The sequence below is a fragment of the Passer domesticus genome, chromosome 1, assembly GCF_036417665.1.
Source record: "Passer domesticus isolate bPasDom1 chromosome 1, bPasDom1.hap1, whole genome shotgun sequence".
Classification (NCBI taxonomy): Eukaryota; Metazoa; Chordata; class Aves; order Passeriformes; family Passeridae; genus Passer; species Passer domesticus.
This window is the reverse complement of record NC_087474.1, coordinates 95,604,740-95,622,804: the sequence shown is the minus strand read 5'-3', so window position 1 is coordinate 95,622,804 and position 18,065 is coordinate 95,604,740. Positions and strand designations below refer to the sequence as shown.

Below are 18,065 nucleotides of genomic sequence, written 5' to 3'. Positions count from 1 at the left end.
GGGCAGTTTTTCTGTGCCCTTCAAAGATCGCTGTTGTATGGCTTCCTGTCCTCTTTGCCTTGCTGCCAGAGTTCCCAGAACTGCCAAGACACAATCACTGTGAGTTATGAATGGGAAATTAACATCAGGAAACTTCATGTTTATCTTTGCTAAGAGGGTGCATGTGCCACCACTTGTGCAATTATGGAACTGTTAGAACTGTTCTGATCTGTGGGACTTGGTTACTTGGTGAAAACTAACATAATACAATAATGAGATTTAGCAGTTTGAGATTATGGTTTTTGTGACTGTGGATCTAAGGCATGGGTTTCCAGTTCAGTTATGGGATATTCCACATGTGTACCTGCCTTGGTGCTGTAAAAATGTCGCAGCACTTAGCTCCTGTTTGCTGTCTCATGACATGATCACTCTTAAGAGAGGAAAACTTTGGATTCAGTCCTGTTTCAGCAGGATTGAATTAGGTTCCCAGATTTGCCATTTGGTTTTTAATAATGTAGCCTAGTATGCAACCTAATAGCTGGAGGGATCCAGTGAAAAAAGGCAGGTAGAGACATATAAGCAGATAAAGAAAATGAATGAACACCTAGAAGAGGAAAAGAGCAAAGAACAACTACTTTGTACGTAGAATGGTACTGCTCCTTGTAGAAAATAGGTTATTCTTGATAGAGAATGTGGTCTGATACTTGAGCAGTTTCTTTCAAGAAATTTATCCCTGGAACGCATTGTTTTTGTGTCTAAATGCTTTTAATTACCTATGTAGTGAATATTTATTCTTCTCAGAGGGAATAGATGTGTAAAGGCTTAAGTGTTACATTTTGAGATGTGTTATTTGTGCACTGATAGCTTTTCAGCTTTTCAAAGCACCCTGTGTGTGTATCTTGGTAGTTCTTGGAATTCTCTTGCTAATAAAACTTAAAAGAGTTTCTTTGATCGTTTTAGAGGTGTGTTTGATGCTTCCCTCAAAATGGCTGGGTTCTATGGACTCTACACTTGGCTGACTCACACTATATTTGGGATTAACATAGTCTTCATACCATCTGGTAAGAATTTGAGCAATTATATTTTTAAATAACATTATGTAATTATTTGTTGTACAAAATCAGAAATATTAAGTGTTGTTGACAACCTTAGGTCTGATCTTGGAGAATTTGGCTGTGCGAAGGGTGGAGAGAAGACCCTGTTTGCTGTCGTACCCTGAGCCTTGCCTTCTTCTGTTTTCACAACACATTCCCTGCCAGCTATTTTAACTCTTCTTTCTGTTTTGTTGGCTAGATCCAATTCCTTCTCCCTTGTATTCAGTTCCAAGTATTTTCAGGTTTTAACTTTATTCTACCTATGTCTTGGCTTCTGTTTCTTTCACGGTTGACAAGTGCTGATTTTTCAAGGTGCCTAAATGCAGGAAGATGTGGATACCATGGAAATTCATAATAAAGGAATGCTTCTTATTCTCAGTATCATTGTCTGACTGTGTTATCAGCCTCTGGTTTTCTTTTATTATTTAATCCGAGTTTTGGAAATGACTGGACAGTTTCTCAGAGAAAAACGTTCTCTCCTGTTCCTCTTTGCCCTTCTTTCTCTAAAAAGAATGATAGTAATAGTAATTGCAAAATTTTTGTGTACAAGGAAGCATAAGGGAAAGCTATGAAGCAACAAACCCCAATATAATGGGAAATGTCTGTATTATAAAGTGCAACTGTCTTAAAGGCATTGATTGTCACTACACTTACTTAGAAAATAATCAGTCTTATTTTTTTCAACTATATGCAAAATCTTAAAAGTTTTTGCTTTCTGGTTAATGAGACCAAAATTTTAAAAAAAAAACCTCTTAATTGTGCTTTGTATTATGTTTATAATACAGGAGGTGCATTAAATTATAATGGCAGCAGATCTGCATTGCTTTAGATTACGGTAGGTCTTTGTAATAAGCAGAAGGGTGTGCAGCTGTGTGCACACGTTTGCATACAGAAATATGTAAGTCATGAATCTCCTGTTTGCCTGCTTTCTCACTATTTTGGGTGACTGCAGGAGATGCAGTATGTTGGAGTGAGACAGGTTTGTTTGCTTTTTTACATAGTACGAAATGTACATGATTGGTATAACTTCAAGTTTTTCTAAACTGATGCCTCTTAACTCCTTATGACTGTCAGTTGCTGAAGCTCTTCTATATGGGGAATGTTCCTAAACCACAGCTATAAAACACCAAGAGCCTCATGTGGCACTTCTTCAATGCTTTATTTATAACAGTTGATGGAAGGGGGACTTACTGGTGTGGCAGAAGTGTCAGAATGTAACTGTAAATATATTTGTGAAATATGTTTCTGTGATCTTTTTTTCACTTCTGCTTCTGTGTGCTCTAGCATTAGCAGCAATCCTTGGAGCAGTGCCATTTCTGGGGACGTACTGGGCAGCAGTCCCTGCAGTCTTAGATTTGTGGCTTGTGCAAGGACGGGGATGTAAAGCCCTTCTGCTCTTGGTTTTTCACCTCTTGCCAACCTATTTTGTAGATACAGCAATTTATTCAGATATATCAGGGTAAGTACATCAAACACTTTTTAAAATTAGCATTGTAAAAATGATTGGCAGTCACTGATGGCTTTAATTAAACTCATTTTTCTGAAGCATGCAAAACAGTATCTTCAAGCTCAGGAATAACCTCATAGTAAGCAGTTTTACTGGCCTAAGTGCCTTCATTTTTCCAGGCCATTTTTCTGTGAGCTTTGACACTTCAAAGGTCTTGAACTCAACATCAGCAAAATGAACTGTTTCAGCTGGGTTGTTAGAATTACTTTGTTTTTTGTTTATCTAATTATTGAGTAAAGGTGTGTAGCATTTTCTTTTTATCTCCTAATGCCAGATAATGCTGCAGAGCAGATAAAATCATGAGCTATTTAGGAACCAAAAAAAAAAAAATAGAGTTAATATAGAATAAAGATATTAAGTGGTTCAGTTCCGTGTTGTTAGAAATTAGTATGTTTGTTTACTAAATACAGTTATACTGAACAGAGTGTACCTAATGTTAATATGCCAAATATTAATACTAATTTTCATAGACTATTGTTATTTTGCATTAATTAAACCTAACAGGTGAAGTATAATCAAATTACATTTTTTTCCCAACAATACATCATGGATAAATTTAAGGCTAGTAGCTATTTAAATAGCCAATAATTCTTCTGCTTCCTAGAATACATTTTTGTTGGACTGCAGAGGATGCAAACTCTGTTTACTGTCTAGAAAATACATGGGAGAGGAATAGATTTTCTGTTCTAGACAGTGGAGGAAAATTGTATTCTTCCCAATAAATTGAACAGTAAGCATCATGATGTCTTGCGGATTAGATTAAACCTATTTGAAATAGCTATAATTGGTTTATACAGTGTTTTCTAAATGGATTACCTTTGTATTGTAGTCCTATTTCATTCTATTGTTTAATTTAGAAAACTAGGCAAAAGAATGTTCAAACTGATGCAAATGCTGGGAAAAAAATTAAGCTTTTAAAGGTTTAGAAATTAATAATGTCTATTGTTGGAGAAACATAAAACTTCAGGCCACATTTGTCTCCTCAGGAAAGAAATCTGGTCTTGCCAATAGGTTAAGTTTGATCTGGGTCAGATGTGATTGAGGTGTGTCAGATTTAATAGGTCATATTTCATGGTCTCATTTTGCACACAATTGTGTTGAAGGTAGAGACTTAAAATTTGGGAGTTGAGTAGAAATCAGGACCATGGTAACCTCAGGAACTGCTGGAGCTCTGAATTGACTAGGTGGTATTTTCTATCTATTACACTCAGAATTTAAAGGAACTTCCTGAGAATTGCATGCTAAATTTCAACTGTAGTTTTTCTTCTACAGTTCCATATTGCCATCATTATTTTTGATATAAAGAATGAAGAGTGATGAGCAGGTTTTGTGTAAATGCTGTTGGAAGGATTCACATTTTGCAGCTGAATACAGGTGCAAAATGTGAATCTGAGATACAGAAAATGAAAATTACATGGTTTGCTTGCTGCCATAAGAGCTCTTAACAAAAAGCTCTTCAGGCCCCAACTTTCCAGTAAATATTAATATCTTCATTGAAATACGGTTTTGTTTTTCATCTGAAAATGTTAAAAGCTAATGATAACAAACAGTCTGAGAGGCTTTTTTTATAACAAAATGAGAAGAGATGGCTATTTCTTTAAAGACTGTATGCTAACTGTTTTTTAAAAGGTGCACTGCAAGTTGCTATCATCAGCTAACTGAATGGCTTTGCTCAGGCGTCCTCATATTATCTGTTGCAAATTGTGTTAAACTTCAACAGTTCTTGACAATAAAACATGAACAGTCTGTGTAACCAACTGTCTTTCCATTCTCAGAATGGACGTGTGTTTGCCATTAAGTCCTTCAGACATTGTTCAGCAGATGTCTGTAAAGTAACTGCTCCAGTGTGGATCTTAGCAGTGTTCCAGGCTACAACAGTGTTTGATCTGTGGTGTGAACACAGCCCAGAATACAGCTTGGAACCTTTGTGCAGTCATTCAGACAGCAGTTCACAGTGTAAATATGGGTAGCTGTGACTAGCTGGGTCATTTCCTAAGCTTAATAAAACTTCAGTATTAAGTCACATTTCTTAATTGATAATGCTGTGTTTGTTGTTCTTAATTTAATTTTATTATTCTTGTGGCAGAGGGGGTCACCCTTACCTGACCGGCCTTGCAGTAGCTGGTGGAGCATATTACCTGGGACTGGAAGGGGCCATCATAGGACCAATTCTACTTTGTATACTTGTGGTTGCTTCCAATATATATAGTGCCATGTTGGTGAGTCCCACAAATTCTGTGCCCACTCCATCACAAGCAGCGTGGCCATTACAGATTTGCCGGTGAGCAGTGAATGTCTTACTTGTATGAATTACATTTTCACACACATCAGTGTATGTATTCATAGGTGTAGGGAATGTGTGCCTGGGTTTTATATAGTAGTGTGCACTCACATCTGCATGAGTCTTTTAGTATTTGAAGAGGATTCAGCTGCCCCATAGTCTAGAAATAAAAAGTATGGCTAAGTAAAGCACCCACTGGAACATGTGTATAGGAAGTGTTTATTTAATGTCTCTTAGCCTCTTACAGAAAGCTCATTTAGAAAATTTGCTGATGATACCTTTATGTCCTATAATTTATATGTTGCTGTTGTGCTAGGAGGTGATTGAATATCATTTCTAAGCTCTTATTCATGGATATCTTAAAGTTCATTGCCTTTAAAAAGGTGCCTGCCCCAAAATACTTCATTTTTATGTCCTAATGTACAATACTGCAAAATATAAACATACCTAGATTTTAAAAAATGTGATGTCTTTATATGCCATTTTTCCATTAAAGTATGGTCCCTAGTAAGGTCGTTACTGAAGATATGAAATTATGGAATATAGAAGTGTATCTTTAAACTGTACAGTTAGGAATGGGCTAATAATAATACAGTTAGGAATAAACTCGTAATTTAATAACTACTTAGAATTGTAAATCACATTGTGACAATATTAACAACAGTAGCTATTTTAATGTTTCTTCTGCATTGTTAAACTATATTGGTTAGCTCATTATACTTACATCTTGAAGAGAATACCCTTCTTGTCAGAAATAATTTGTTGCCTTATTCACATGAATAGTACTGTCTCCTTTCATCTGGGTAATTAAGGAGAAAAACTGCTAATTGGACCTGTCTGTAGTCTCTGGCTTGTAAAAGTTGCATTCCAGTTGCCGTGTATGATACAGACAGAGTTTCCAAGTACACAAAAAAAAAATCTTCATGTGTGTTTGGTTCTCCTTTATTTTATAAGAAACAATTGTTTGGAATTACTGGGCAGATTTTTGTCTTACTTTTCACTTTTGTCTTCCTCCCCCATCCTCCCAGGTCACCTAGAGAGAGTCCTGAGGAGATAAAAATGTCTGCAGAGTGATGGAGGTGCTGGACTGTACCTCTACAACATGAGGGAGTCGCTGTCTTCTTTCTTGGGTTCACAACAGCCATGGCCTTCTGTCCCTTCCCAGCTGTGCCTGGGGGCAGCTCACAGGGAAGCATAGATTGGGATTTAGGAGAAAGCACTAGAACATCTGCTGGCCTTACATTATTGTGCACTTTGCCTCTTCGAGAGAGAATGTCTGCTTCCCATGGCTTTGCATACCAACACACAGTCAGCTGCCTTGCTGAAGACTTTGAAGACCTTCTGTCTTATCAAAAGAATAGTTAAGAGGACAGGTACATCCACTGGAGTCGTTATCTTATCTGCTGAAATTACTAACTTGGCTTTTATTTATTGGGCTATTTGTCTTATTAAACTGTAGTAGCTTTAAAGAAAACTGTAATTCCAAAATATTTATTTTTAGGCAGTCTGGTGGCAAAAGAAGGGCAAACCACTGATTTTGAAATGAAAGTACAATATAGTAGTTTACTCCTCCTCAAGGTATTTCTTTATAAGCTTCAACCATCATCTGTAACTCATAATAACACTTAAATATTATTCACTTACACGCACTGAAATTTAATGTTGTTGGAGACTGGTATTTCTAATATCTTCCTGATATTTATAGAAATGCAAACTGTTAAATGTGAGTTTTCCTCTTGCTGGCATAGGAAGACTTGCTTAGAGAGTTTAAATCTTGCCCCCATTTTCAGCAAAATCTGATAATATTTTGCTGTTTATCGATGCTGCCAGTGGATTCATTTTGTCAACTAAATTTCATCAAAGGCCTTAAGATTTCTCAGACAGTAGTAATGTAGGATGGTCACATCTCCTTCCAGTACTTGGAAGGAGTTTAATGGGGATTATTTAATGCTGGTTTTCAAATGCTGTGGCTGAGTTCCATTTACTTTTTAAACAAATTTTACTACCAGAAAGAAAGGGGAGAGAGCATGGATTTTGGTTTAGTTTATTTGGGGTTTTTTAACCCTGTAAGCATCTGGCCACATATCTTACTGTGATACAGGATGCATCTTAAGGTATATCTTATTAATAAACAAAGATCCTGAATATGTAATTTTGCTTAAAATGCAGCTTTGGTGACATTTAAGGCCTTTTGTATTGATTGTCAAAACATTTTGACACAATGGCTCTTTATAAATGGATCCTTTTGTAAATGAGAAGTGGGGTTTTTGGTAAATACTTCATACTTGCACAGCTTTTCCACAAATCCAGTGAGGCCCTAGGTACAAAGTAGCAGATGCACTTGCTTAACCAAAGAACCACCATTCAGTTTCCAGTAACTTGAATTGATTTCAGAGTTTGATTGATAATGGGTTTTACAAAATATAGGCATGCCTTGTATTTATTGTTGACAGTAATTCAGTGCTTGAAACAAAGGGATCTTATCCAGAGATATCTAAGATTTGTGCACAAACAGCTTGCAGATGTTTGTTTTACTTGAGTTCTAGGAGTGTTGACAGATTTGGAAGGTTCTTTCTGTGATATTGTATGTATTTTCACAGTTTTGAAAAATACATTGCCATGGAAAGTGATTGGAAAGCAATCTGATACAGTGTAGAGAAGAAAGTCCTGCTACAGATTTGCAATAAACAGGCTGCCTAACACGACACAAACAGTCTGCTCCTCAGATTCTCAAAATAAGCTGCTGCAATTTTACTGATAAAATTGTATGTTTTAAATGAGAGGGGTTAAGTATGCTGTTTGTGCACACTTGCAAGTATGTGCTTGAGGAACAGACTTGGGCTTAATTTAGTAGATTGACTCAGGTTTATCAAAATATGGAAACATACCATTTAATATTTTAAATTCTGAAAGATCTACACATCATTAACTGAATAAGAAGAATGTGTTGCTTGAATTAAGTATCTGTTTCATCTCCTTGGTTTTGTGGCTTACAAAAAAGCTTAAGTGAAACACATTTTTATAATTGTTGGTGGCTAGTGTGGAGGATATGGGGAAACCTCAGGCTTTACTAAAATACTCCTGCAACTTTCTAACCAGCTGGAATGAAAGCACCATGATATTTAGGCAACTTCTTTATTGTATCACTTTTTTTTTAGTTCACAGTTTTGCACTGAATTGTTGTGTTCTTGTTGTAGATTTTGTAGACAGCATTTAAAGCACCTCTTTGCTCACTGGTCAAGACATGTTTATTGTCCACATTTACTATCCCATTTTCTGAGACAATCTTTCAAACTCCTGTGGTACTCAACTTAGTAATTTTAAGGAGTCATTAAAATACATTATTTTGTTTGGTTTTAAGTTTTCTTCTTCCCCTTCAACTGATTGCCTTAGATCAAAGAAGGGTCTCTGCTGTGAAGATTCAAACCATGATTGATACATCATTAACTTCAGTAATGCAAATGAGTAAAATCACCTGAGAAGAAACATTGCTGTTTTGAAATGTTCCTTTTCCATTGTGAAATCCTTTTATATAGAGAATTCTCATCTGATGGAATGTTGTTTACTTTGTCCACCTTTGAAATGAGGCTTCATTTTGATGCTTTCTGTTCCGAATTCAGCTCAGACTTGCCATGAAGAGCCATCCACAGTACATCCTTACTCAGTAAATGTAACTTCAGGAGCTCATGCTGTGTGCTGTACCTGATTGAGGAACCAACTGCATGGTTCAGTAATGGTGCAGTAACATATACTGCCAAAAAGTAAAAGAAGGAACAAAACTTCCAATAACACCTTCTTGGAATAGGAAATATGCACTGATTTTCACCACGTTTCGAAAAAAAAACCACAAAAAACCCCAAAACCACAAAATACCACCTTGTGAAAGAGCATACGTTAATTATCTGGGTTTCCTGTTTAGCAAGTGTCTAATTACCAGCAGAAATAGAAGACCTTGTCATTAGGTATTTAGCAATCTATATTATTTTCTGAGCAGACTCAGCCTTTGTAAGAATGGTTTAGTATAGATCAGTCTTGAAAATAATCAAACTGGTCATTTTGACATCTGGTCTTTGAAAAGTGCCAGTTCATGGTTATATTGCCTCATCTGCAAAAACAGCCAGCAGGTAGGTGGTGTAAGTTTTTTTTTAGTACATGGATTGTAGCTTTCAAAGAAACCAACTCAGCCCACTCAGCTCCAAGATCCCACAACAAAAACAAAAAAAGCTCCACCACTCTCTGTAGGGTGGTTTTCTTAGGAGAGGCCATCTTTTCTATAATGCTTGTAGGCAAGAAGTTGATGGTCTTCAGCTTTACTGTAAACAGTCATTCCAGGAGCATGTACTTACCAAGTGTGTTTAGTACATTTAGTGTTCAATAATTTAGAGTTCAGAAGGGAGTGCTCGTAGTAATGCAAGGCAATGTGGTCTTAAGGTATTGTGAAATTCAGCTCTGCTGGTTTTTATCACTCTCCTTGGGGAATTGCAATCAAGTGTAGTGCCAAAGGGCTGGTGCTGTTTCTGGCACTCGAGTCTGAGTTAGCCTTTCCTTCCTGTCTCTTGGCTGAGCACTGCTGTAGCAGAGCTGGCAGAGGTGACTGTGTGCCAGTTCATGGCCCAGCATGTCAGCTTCAGGTCACTGTCCATGTTGGCTTAATTGGATCCATCTAGGAACAAACTGCAATGGGCAAGAACCTGGCACACATTCATTTTGCCAGCCTTACTACAATATGGTGGCTTTCAGCACAGGTGCACCATGACCAGTTGGGAGCAGAAATGACTTGTTTTGAAAGGCTGTTTAAAAGAAAACAGTTTAACATTATAGTAATACAGATGATGCACATTTTTCAGAAATTAACTTGATATCCATGTGATCTTTCTGTGTACAGTGCTCTGTGTGTGTTCAGGTACACTTAGGCTTGTCTGATTTCAAGCTCTGTGGGGCTTCTCTTAAAGATACAGGGGAGGAGGATATACTGGATGTGTATTTTGTCAGAGATTATTAGAATAGAAAATCCATAATCTGTTCAATTAAAATAAGAAAAAAGCATTGTTCAGGGAAAATTGGATGCTGTCTCCAGTATTATCCATTGTGGGTATAAGCATAACTTCTGAAATAGTTGTATGGCTGCGATGTTCAACATTGTTTTCAGAAAACCTGAAAAAACAAAACTGGATTAAATTGTTCTCCAGTAAAAGCAGCAGGTAAATTGCTGTGCTGCTGATTCCTTGTACTAGGAATACTGCAGTGTAGCCTTTCCTGTGGACCTGATACACTGAGGATGGAAAAATACCATTATTCTACTGAGATTCCATAACTTTTCATCGTTGGTAGTGCGTGTTTCCACAGCTGCCTTTATTCAACCATTGTGCTTATATTATATTGACTTTAATTTGTCACTGCAGATAGTGCCACCTTAATGGATGCTACCTCTGGAAATGGCTACGATTTCCTTTGAAGGTACTGAAGGGTGTTGGTGTTGGAGGTAGTGTTCATTAGGTTTAATAGCACAGGTAGCATTCTTCTAGAGATGCAGTTGCTTACCTTGAAGTTTGCAGTTTTACAAGAGAAAATTGATTTGCCACATAATCTTTATTGAGTGTCAGCTGACATCTCTTAAATCCATGGATGCATCATCTTTATAAACTCTGTATTGACTTGTATTTCAAAGGGTTTCTTCTTAGTTCTTACACTTATTTCCTACACTTTTTGCTGAAGCCAACTGCGACAATTTCCTTATTATTCCCATTTGTACAAAACTAGAATCTCTTAAAACTCTTAACAAACATTAGGGAGACTTGATCTTTGACCTGGTACTGTCTATCTTTCAGTTTTACTAAGGTACCTAAATGCTATATTGTAAAATTTTCCAAAATTGCTTTTAAGTCATAAAATCAGAAATAAGAAAAAAAAAAAGGAAAATTAATTTGGTGTTTTGAAAGAAACAATGCCAAAAGTCATAAACATATTCAGGGATTCTGCACTGGGTTTGCAAATGTATATATTGATATGCAGTGTTATATAAATATTGTGAGTCTCTGTCCTATTCAGACCTTGACTGAAATTTTGTCCAATTGTTTTTAAGATACCTGAGAACAAAATAGTGCCTGTATATAATGAATACAAGCAACATTTTCTACAATTCATGTTTACTTGATACAGATTGAGGAAGAGCCAAGCAAATCCTGGTAATGTGACTACCACTGTTTTATTGCAGTTCATATAAAGTAGGGAAAAGATGCTAGTAATGCATTGCTGAGAGATTGCTGTTCCTGAAAGTATTTGCACACATCCTCTAAAAAACTAAAACAATTAGGTAGTGAAATACGTCTTCAGTTCCCCAGACTCTTAAACTCATCCACACCTCCTCTGGTATCTTGTTTGGAATATGGTTTAGTACATGAGAGTATTGCTTCCATCCCCTTTTGGGAATTGATTCCAGGACCTGAAGGCATACTTTTAGTGTCTATACTGAAATAGTATGTCCAATTCAGGAAGGAAGTGCTAGTTGGAAATAAATGCATGTTTGATCTGCTCTGCATATGGATGGACTTGGACAAACATAATTCATGTTGCATTGAATTGAAGGTTTATAGTTTAATATAAATACTATTTGGTGACACCAAAGCCAAGTTTGAGTTAAATGCAAGGCAGATTTGCTTGCAGCAGGGTGAATCTCCAAGCTAATAAAGCAGTGAGTGCTCTAGCATCTATATATGTGTGTATATATATATATATATGAAGAATTTTTAGAGTGATGTTTTTAAAGCAAAAAGTTGATTTCTTCTCCTAGCCTCACTTTTTACCCACTAAAGTGTCATAGACAGTGATCTAATGAGGACCTAAAGTCAAAGAAATGTTTCATGGTATTCATGTAGATTAAATGTGAGAGACATCACAAAGCCAAAAAGTAGTCATGCTACAGTAGTTCCTTAGGCTTAAGAACTAGCATTTAGGCCATAAGGTTGGAAAAACAAAATCCCAGTATTTACTGCTCTTCCTGCCAGTCTCAGCCTAAACCAGAATCTTTCTCAAGTATCGATAAAAACTACTTCTGTGTTGTTCATGACCTACTGTCTGTGTAGATCAGTGTTTTCAGTTTGTCATCTGTCATCATGATTGTATTCGGCAAGCATTCAATTTGTTCAGATTGTTGCCTTTAAAAACAGATTGTCTGTGCTTCGGTGATGGTTGGATGGTTGGAAACCAACTTTTTATGTCAGTAGTTAGGTTCTTACCTATATATATGTATATTTATATATGCTAGCTAGCATTTGATGTTTTGGTCAAAAGATGTGGGAGGGTTGGAGTTTTTCCTCCTTGGGAAATGTCACCAAACTAAATCCAAAGAAACTTTTGACATCTATCCTAAGACTGGCCACACCCTACTCAAACCTAACAGCAGATGTTTTGCATTACAGAGCACAGGTTGTTCTAAAGTGTGTGTTCCTACCAGGCCCCATGGGGATTTGGAGCAATAACTTCTATTGTCTGTTGACACAGATTTTGTCTGTACCTGTGATACATCTTCAGAATGGAACTGTGTTCAAAACTGATGTTATCAGTAATTGGGTTTGATACAGTACCTGGTTTTGCATGTATAATACTGACAATATAACCCTTATGTCCATCTGTGGCCCAATAAAATGTGTAAGTTGAGGTTGAGAACTACTTGTGTAGACTGCAAAGGTATTTAAATAATTTTGATTGTATGCACCAGTTCTCATCCTAATAAAAATGGGTTTTGTAGCAGGTTTAAGAAGCTTTTAACTTGATATTGTATTCACACTGCAGTCCTTTGTAAGCACAGAATGGTTAATATATTTTGAAATAAAATGCCATTAACATAAAGAGAACTGAGTTTGATTTGAATGACGGGCTCTTTGGAATCAGCCACAAAGGCAGGAGGTAATCTGGTGAAATAACAGGTAGGTAAAGCTGGATCTGCAGTCCCTGTGTGTAACTGATGTCACTGAGAGAAGCCATAGTTCACTTTTCCTTACATTTTCTGTGGGAAAGGGAAGGACACAGCCTCCCGCTGGCACCTGGCAGTTTGCTGCACTGCCTGCGGTACCACACCCACACATCCAGACCCTACCAAAGCTCGGTGCACTTCTAGGTAATTCAAATTGCTTCCATTATGGCCTGCTCTCTGAACTGGAAATGGTTGTTTGGTGCCTAAGTGGAGTTTTAGATCATTCTAAAATCCTGCATGATCCTCCCTGCATGACTGCTCACCTTTTAAAATGAGATGTGGCTGATGTTCCAGTTTCCATCCCTCTCACTGTTCTGGGAGCAGTCACCTTGAAGTATTTCCTACAGGCCAGTCAGTTTTAGCTGGTGCCTCAGTTCTCTGAAGGGGTCAAACCTGTTTAGTGCATCTACAGCAGGGGGATTAACAATTGACACTACTAACATAATTATGTTTTAATTTTTTATTTCTTTTTAATTGAGGCAGATTCTCCAAGATTCTCAGAATTCCTTTTAAGTTAGAAGGATCTAACACATCTGTATTCAGGCAAACCAAAGCACATCTGTGAGAACTCCTTAGCTCTTGTATGGTTTTTTTTAGTCATTTTATTGTGCACATAATGGTATTATTTAAAAAATAAGGAGTTCTGTTCAACACCCGTCTCAGATAAATATACAGTGATGTAGCACCAACCTGTTCGCTTAGTCTCAACTGTTTCTTCAAAATAGTTCAGGAGTTACATGTTCAATATAGTTCATTAGCATTTTGGGAGTGGGAAGGTAAAGAATATGAAGGAGTTATCAGGCAGATAACAGGCAAAAAATGTGCTTTTGAGTTTGACCAGAGATACAATTTAAAAGATTGCAGTCTTTTGGCTTTACCACATAGAAAACAGCAATTGGCATTTTGAAAATATACCCTAGACATTCAAATACATCTAGTTGACATCCAAACACATGGTGAATGATAACAAAGAAAACTGAAAGCTGTTCAAAAAGGCACCAAGATGGTATCTCATGCTGTGTAAAATTTTGTGCTGCCACTGAATTATAGTGTATAATCATATCAAATGCAAGAATTCAGCTTCCATACTTCTGAGTGAAAGATGTTTATATCAGTTGGCCTAGCTTTATATCAAACAATTAATATCTTTCTTCTGCTTTCCCAAACCAGAAGTTACTCTGAGCAAGCTATTTTTCCTCAAGGAAGTTCATATTTCACATCATTGCAAGTAGTTCTTTCTTTTTGTTTTGGTATATGAGGCACTCTTTGAAATTAGAGTATTAGTGCTGCCATTACCTCTGCTGTGATGGGCCCCTGACAACTTCTTTGAGGATCTGGTTCCCTGAAGTGCTGAGCATTCACCCTTGCAAGTGTTTTGGTAGAGCTGGCAGATGCAGGATAGTTTAAGGAAGAAGTTTCCTGCACTGCTGCAATGCCATTCTTGGTATTGTAATAACAACTATAAAAATCTCCACCTGTTCCTTCAGCATAACTTGGGTTTAAACACTGAGGGTACTTGCAATACATGCAGGTGAAAGCAGAGCTCAAAAGTATGCACTGACAGCTGTGTGGAGTGGTTTATTTGGTTTTTTTTCTTTTTTTTTTCCCTTGTAGACTTACAGCTGTGCACACACTTGCATTCTTGATTCGCAGATGGAATCAAATCCTTATGCCTTAGATGACTAGGCTCTGCTTTAATTTTGCCTTTCTTACCGGAATCTAATCTTTTTTATTAATAAAAAATAAAACCAAGATTAGCTTTGGCAAACACCTGCTTTTCTTTACTTTAGAAGACAAACAGCAGAGAGACTATTGTGATAAAACTTTGAGAACTTTTGATGCTTTCATAATGTGTTGATAAGTATCTTTCAGCTGAAGTTGACAAGTTTTAGGGAAAATCACACATAATCTTGGCTGGCCTGCCTTAAGCCCTCCTTTTGTTTTATGGGAGAGAAAAATATTTAATTTAGAGGCTTTGCATGACTTAGCACATCCTGTTTAAAGCATTGCTGACTACACACTTGGATTGCTCAGAGATTGCTTGTTGGAGAGAAGTCAGGTTGAAAGCTTTGCACCTCGTGTTTCTCAGTTTTCTGAAGGAAAAAAATCATTCTCAGCATCGTGAATGTAATTTGGTAAAGGTAAATTTGGGCTTGTTTGAACTTACCATAGAAATATATAATATACTGAGTTTGAAGGGACCCATCATGATTGAGTCCCAACTCCTGGCCCTGCACAGGACACCCCAAGAGTCACACCATGTGCCTGAGGGCAGTGCCCAAACACTTCTTAAGCTCTCTCAGGCTGGTGCTGTGACCACTCCCCTGTGGAGCCTGTTCCAGTGCCCAGCCACACTTTGAGTGAAGAAGCTTTTTCTAACATCCAATCTAAACCTCCCCTGACACAACTTCAGGCCATTTCCTCAGCTCCTGTCACTGTCACCACAGAGAAGACATGGGTGTCTGCCCCTCCTCTTCCCCTCATGAGGAATTTGTCACTGCAGTGAGGTCTCCCCTCAGTCTCCTCCAGGCTGAACAGACCAAGTGATCTCAGCTGCTCCTCATTTAGCTTCCTTGACAAGCCCTTCACCAGTCCTGCAGTTTCTTGGGACATTCACCCTTAAACTGGTGAGTTAAATTTGCTGCCCCCCATCTGGTATTATGGATTGAAAAGCTGGGAGCATTTGATATGGAGAGTTAGCAATTAATCAGTGACCAATGGTACAAACAGGTTAATGATCACCAGATTAACAGTAAGCACTATGGCAAAGAAGCATTCCATATAATTCTTTTCTACATCCATTTTGCCAACAGAAGTAACAGCCCTGTCACAGTTAAAAAAAAAAATCTTTTCTAAGGTGGTGCAGACTTGTAATGATGAATATGTTTATAATTACTATTCAAGGGTGTATATCCAGGTAGGTTTATCAAACTAGAGGTATTTTCAAGACCTACTCTCATTAGCTTATAACTCAAATTAATGATGGCAAACTTGGGAAATGGCAGTCCCACCAGCCAGAACCATTCCAGGGATTTTGGCACTGGACTGGTGGTTTGGAGGGTTTACATGGTACACGTTAAGATGACACACGTTTAGTAAGTGTCCACGTACAGATTGCAAGCCCCAAAAAATAGAACAAAACAATTTAATAATATTGATTGATAGTTAAGGATAACTTCATTATTTTATGTTTGCTGGTTGAAAGGAGCTGCAGATTTTTTTTGTGACAATGGGGATATCACTCTTGGAATAAGAACAATGTGAGGTCCAAGAGGACTTTGTGGTGTGGACTTCTGGTGTAAGATTTTGCTTAAATGTGATGCATTTCCCAAAAAAAAACCCTAAAGAACCAGTCTGTGCATTTCAGAAAGGGAATCTAGATCTTATTTTTATCAAAGCAAATGGTTTCTTAGATGCCTGTCAAAGAAAGGTCCTAAAAGGTCATCTTTCCCTGAGACATGCCAGAATTTTTTCTTGGTGAAGACGTTTCAATTCTACTCATTTCAATTCAACCTAGTAAAAGTCACAGCATCCTTTTCAGATGTCTGATGGAAAGCTTAAAACTAGATTATATCCCCTTCAGGAGGCAGCAATGTCAGGTTTTCTTTAGTTTTGTTTTTTGGGTTTTTTTTAAAGTTAATCTTCTACAGAGTTTTTCAAACGAATTCTGTTCTGTGTAGAGCAAAGGCTACTGGCTTTTGTCAAATGCTGGTTTAGCTGGAGGCTTTCAAGAAGTGAGTCAGTGACAGGGCAGTTCAGCAGCTTACACACTGGGAATGCCAAACCTTTTCTTGTGCTTCTTGGTGGTCTGCAACTGACATGTAATAAGTTATTTCTTTGCTTTATGAAACACAGTTAGTAGGTAGGTGTAGCCAGACTGTCACTGCTGCACTATTGCAGTGGGGGTTTTTCTGCTCCCATTTTTTCGTATGTCCTGACAATCATAAGCTGCCTGTACACTGTAAAGCAAATTTCTTCATGAAGATTTAAACTGATTTTTTTTTTTTTGCCTTCAAGAGGAAATAAATTTGATTTTCTCTTTGAAGTGTTGCCAGTTATCTGAATTGATAGAATCCAATATGTTTTCCTAGCCATGTTTATCTGCCAGCTAGTTTGAACTCTGCCTACCATCACCACTGGTTTCAAAGCATTTAAAAGCTTGCCTTCAACGCACTTGTGCTCTTTTATGAGAGCAAATGAATGCCAATATATTTAATTTTCTAGCCAGAATGAACTACTTTGCAGTGGTAGCTACTAAGTAGCTAAACAGAATTTTCTCAGTATCTGTATGAGAACATCTGATTTGCCTGTGCATTTTCAAATGTTTCTGTTTTCTTTATCTCTCAGGAATAAATATTTTAAGAAAATGAGTTTTAGTTCCTCCAGCTGTAAGAAATTCACCATGGCCATAGAGCAAAGACACCGTCCTGTTCCCTAGATACAACAGCTGGTTTTCTACACCTAAGTCCTATCTTTCAAGGTAGAAGTGCTCTGAATGTTCATACAAATTAAATAAATTTTGAAGAACCATTATTTGGCTAAATTTCAGTGATAAAGGGGTTTCCTGTCTTCTGGGCAGCCATTCACATGGCAGGTCTTGCCCAAGGGAATGCTTCCATTTAGATTGACTGTGAAGAATTTTGTTGATCTCATGGACTTCTGTGAGACCTGACAAACACCATGTCAAAATAATCAAGATTAAGAAATTGGTAACACAGATGAAAACTTAATTATAAAATAGTAAGTGACTGTAGAAATAATAAATAGGAATACTCCTAGAAAACACTGCGATGAAGGAGAAAACATTGTAACTACTTGAAGGTTAAGTGCAATAACTCAGGATTTGCAATGGCAGGTAAAAATTCTTTCTGAGAAATCTTGATTACTTGTCAAATTGATCTCATTAACAGAGCCAGATGCAAGGTGATGCATTCAGAATTGCACATCTTTTATGAGGATTATATTTTGGAACCTAATCCCCCTTAAAGCATTCAGGGTTCAGTTTAGATGTCTTGCAGGGTGAAAATCAGTGATGTTGGATGATGATTAAAACAAATCATTCTGTAGGTGGCTGGCTGATATTTCACCATCTCCAGCCTTGTTCTTGTGGGAGACTTTAACCTGCTGGATGTCTCCTGTAAGCTCAACACGGAGCAAGGAGGCAGTCTAGGAGGTTCCTGGGGTGTGTGGAAGAGAACTTTCTCACACAGCTGGTAAAAAATGAGGCTGCAG

General features: G+C 37.4%; 1 protein-coding gene across 2 annotated transcripts in view; it reads left to right on the top strand.

Moving 5' to 3' along the window:
• The window catches only part of TMEM245 (transmembrane protein 245), a 77,331-nt gene extending 64,617 nt beyond the window's left edge, over nucleotides 1–12,714 (top strand). For both annotated transcript variants that reach the window (XM_064429968.1, XM_064429959.1), the window contains 4 exons: nucleotides 940–1,040; nucleotides 2,358–2,532; nucleotides 4,667–4,861; nucleotides 5,890–12,714. In XM_064429968.1, coding sequence (XP_064286038.1) covers nucleotides 940–1,040; nucleotides 2,358–2,532; nucleotides 4,667–4,861; nucleotides 5,890–5,935 — 517 coding nt within the window. In that variant the 3' untranslated portion in view covers nucleotides 5,936–12,714. The remainder of the gene's footprint in view (nucleotides 1–939; nucleotides 1,041–2,357; nucleotides 2,533–4,666; nucleotides 4,862–5,889) is intronic.
• The last annotated feature ends 5,351 nt before the right edge of the window (nucleotides 12,715–18,065 follow it).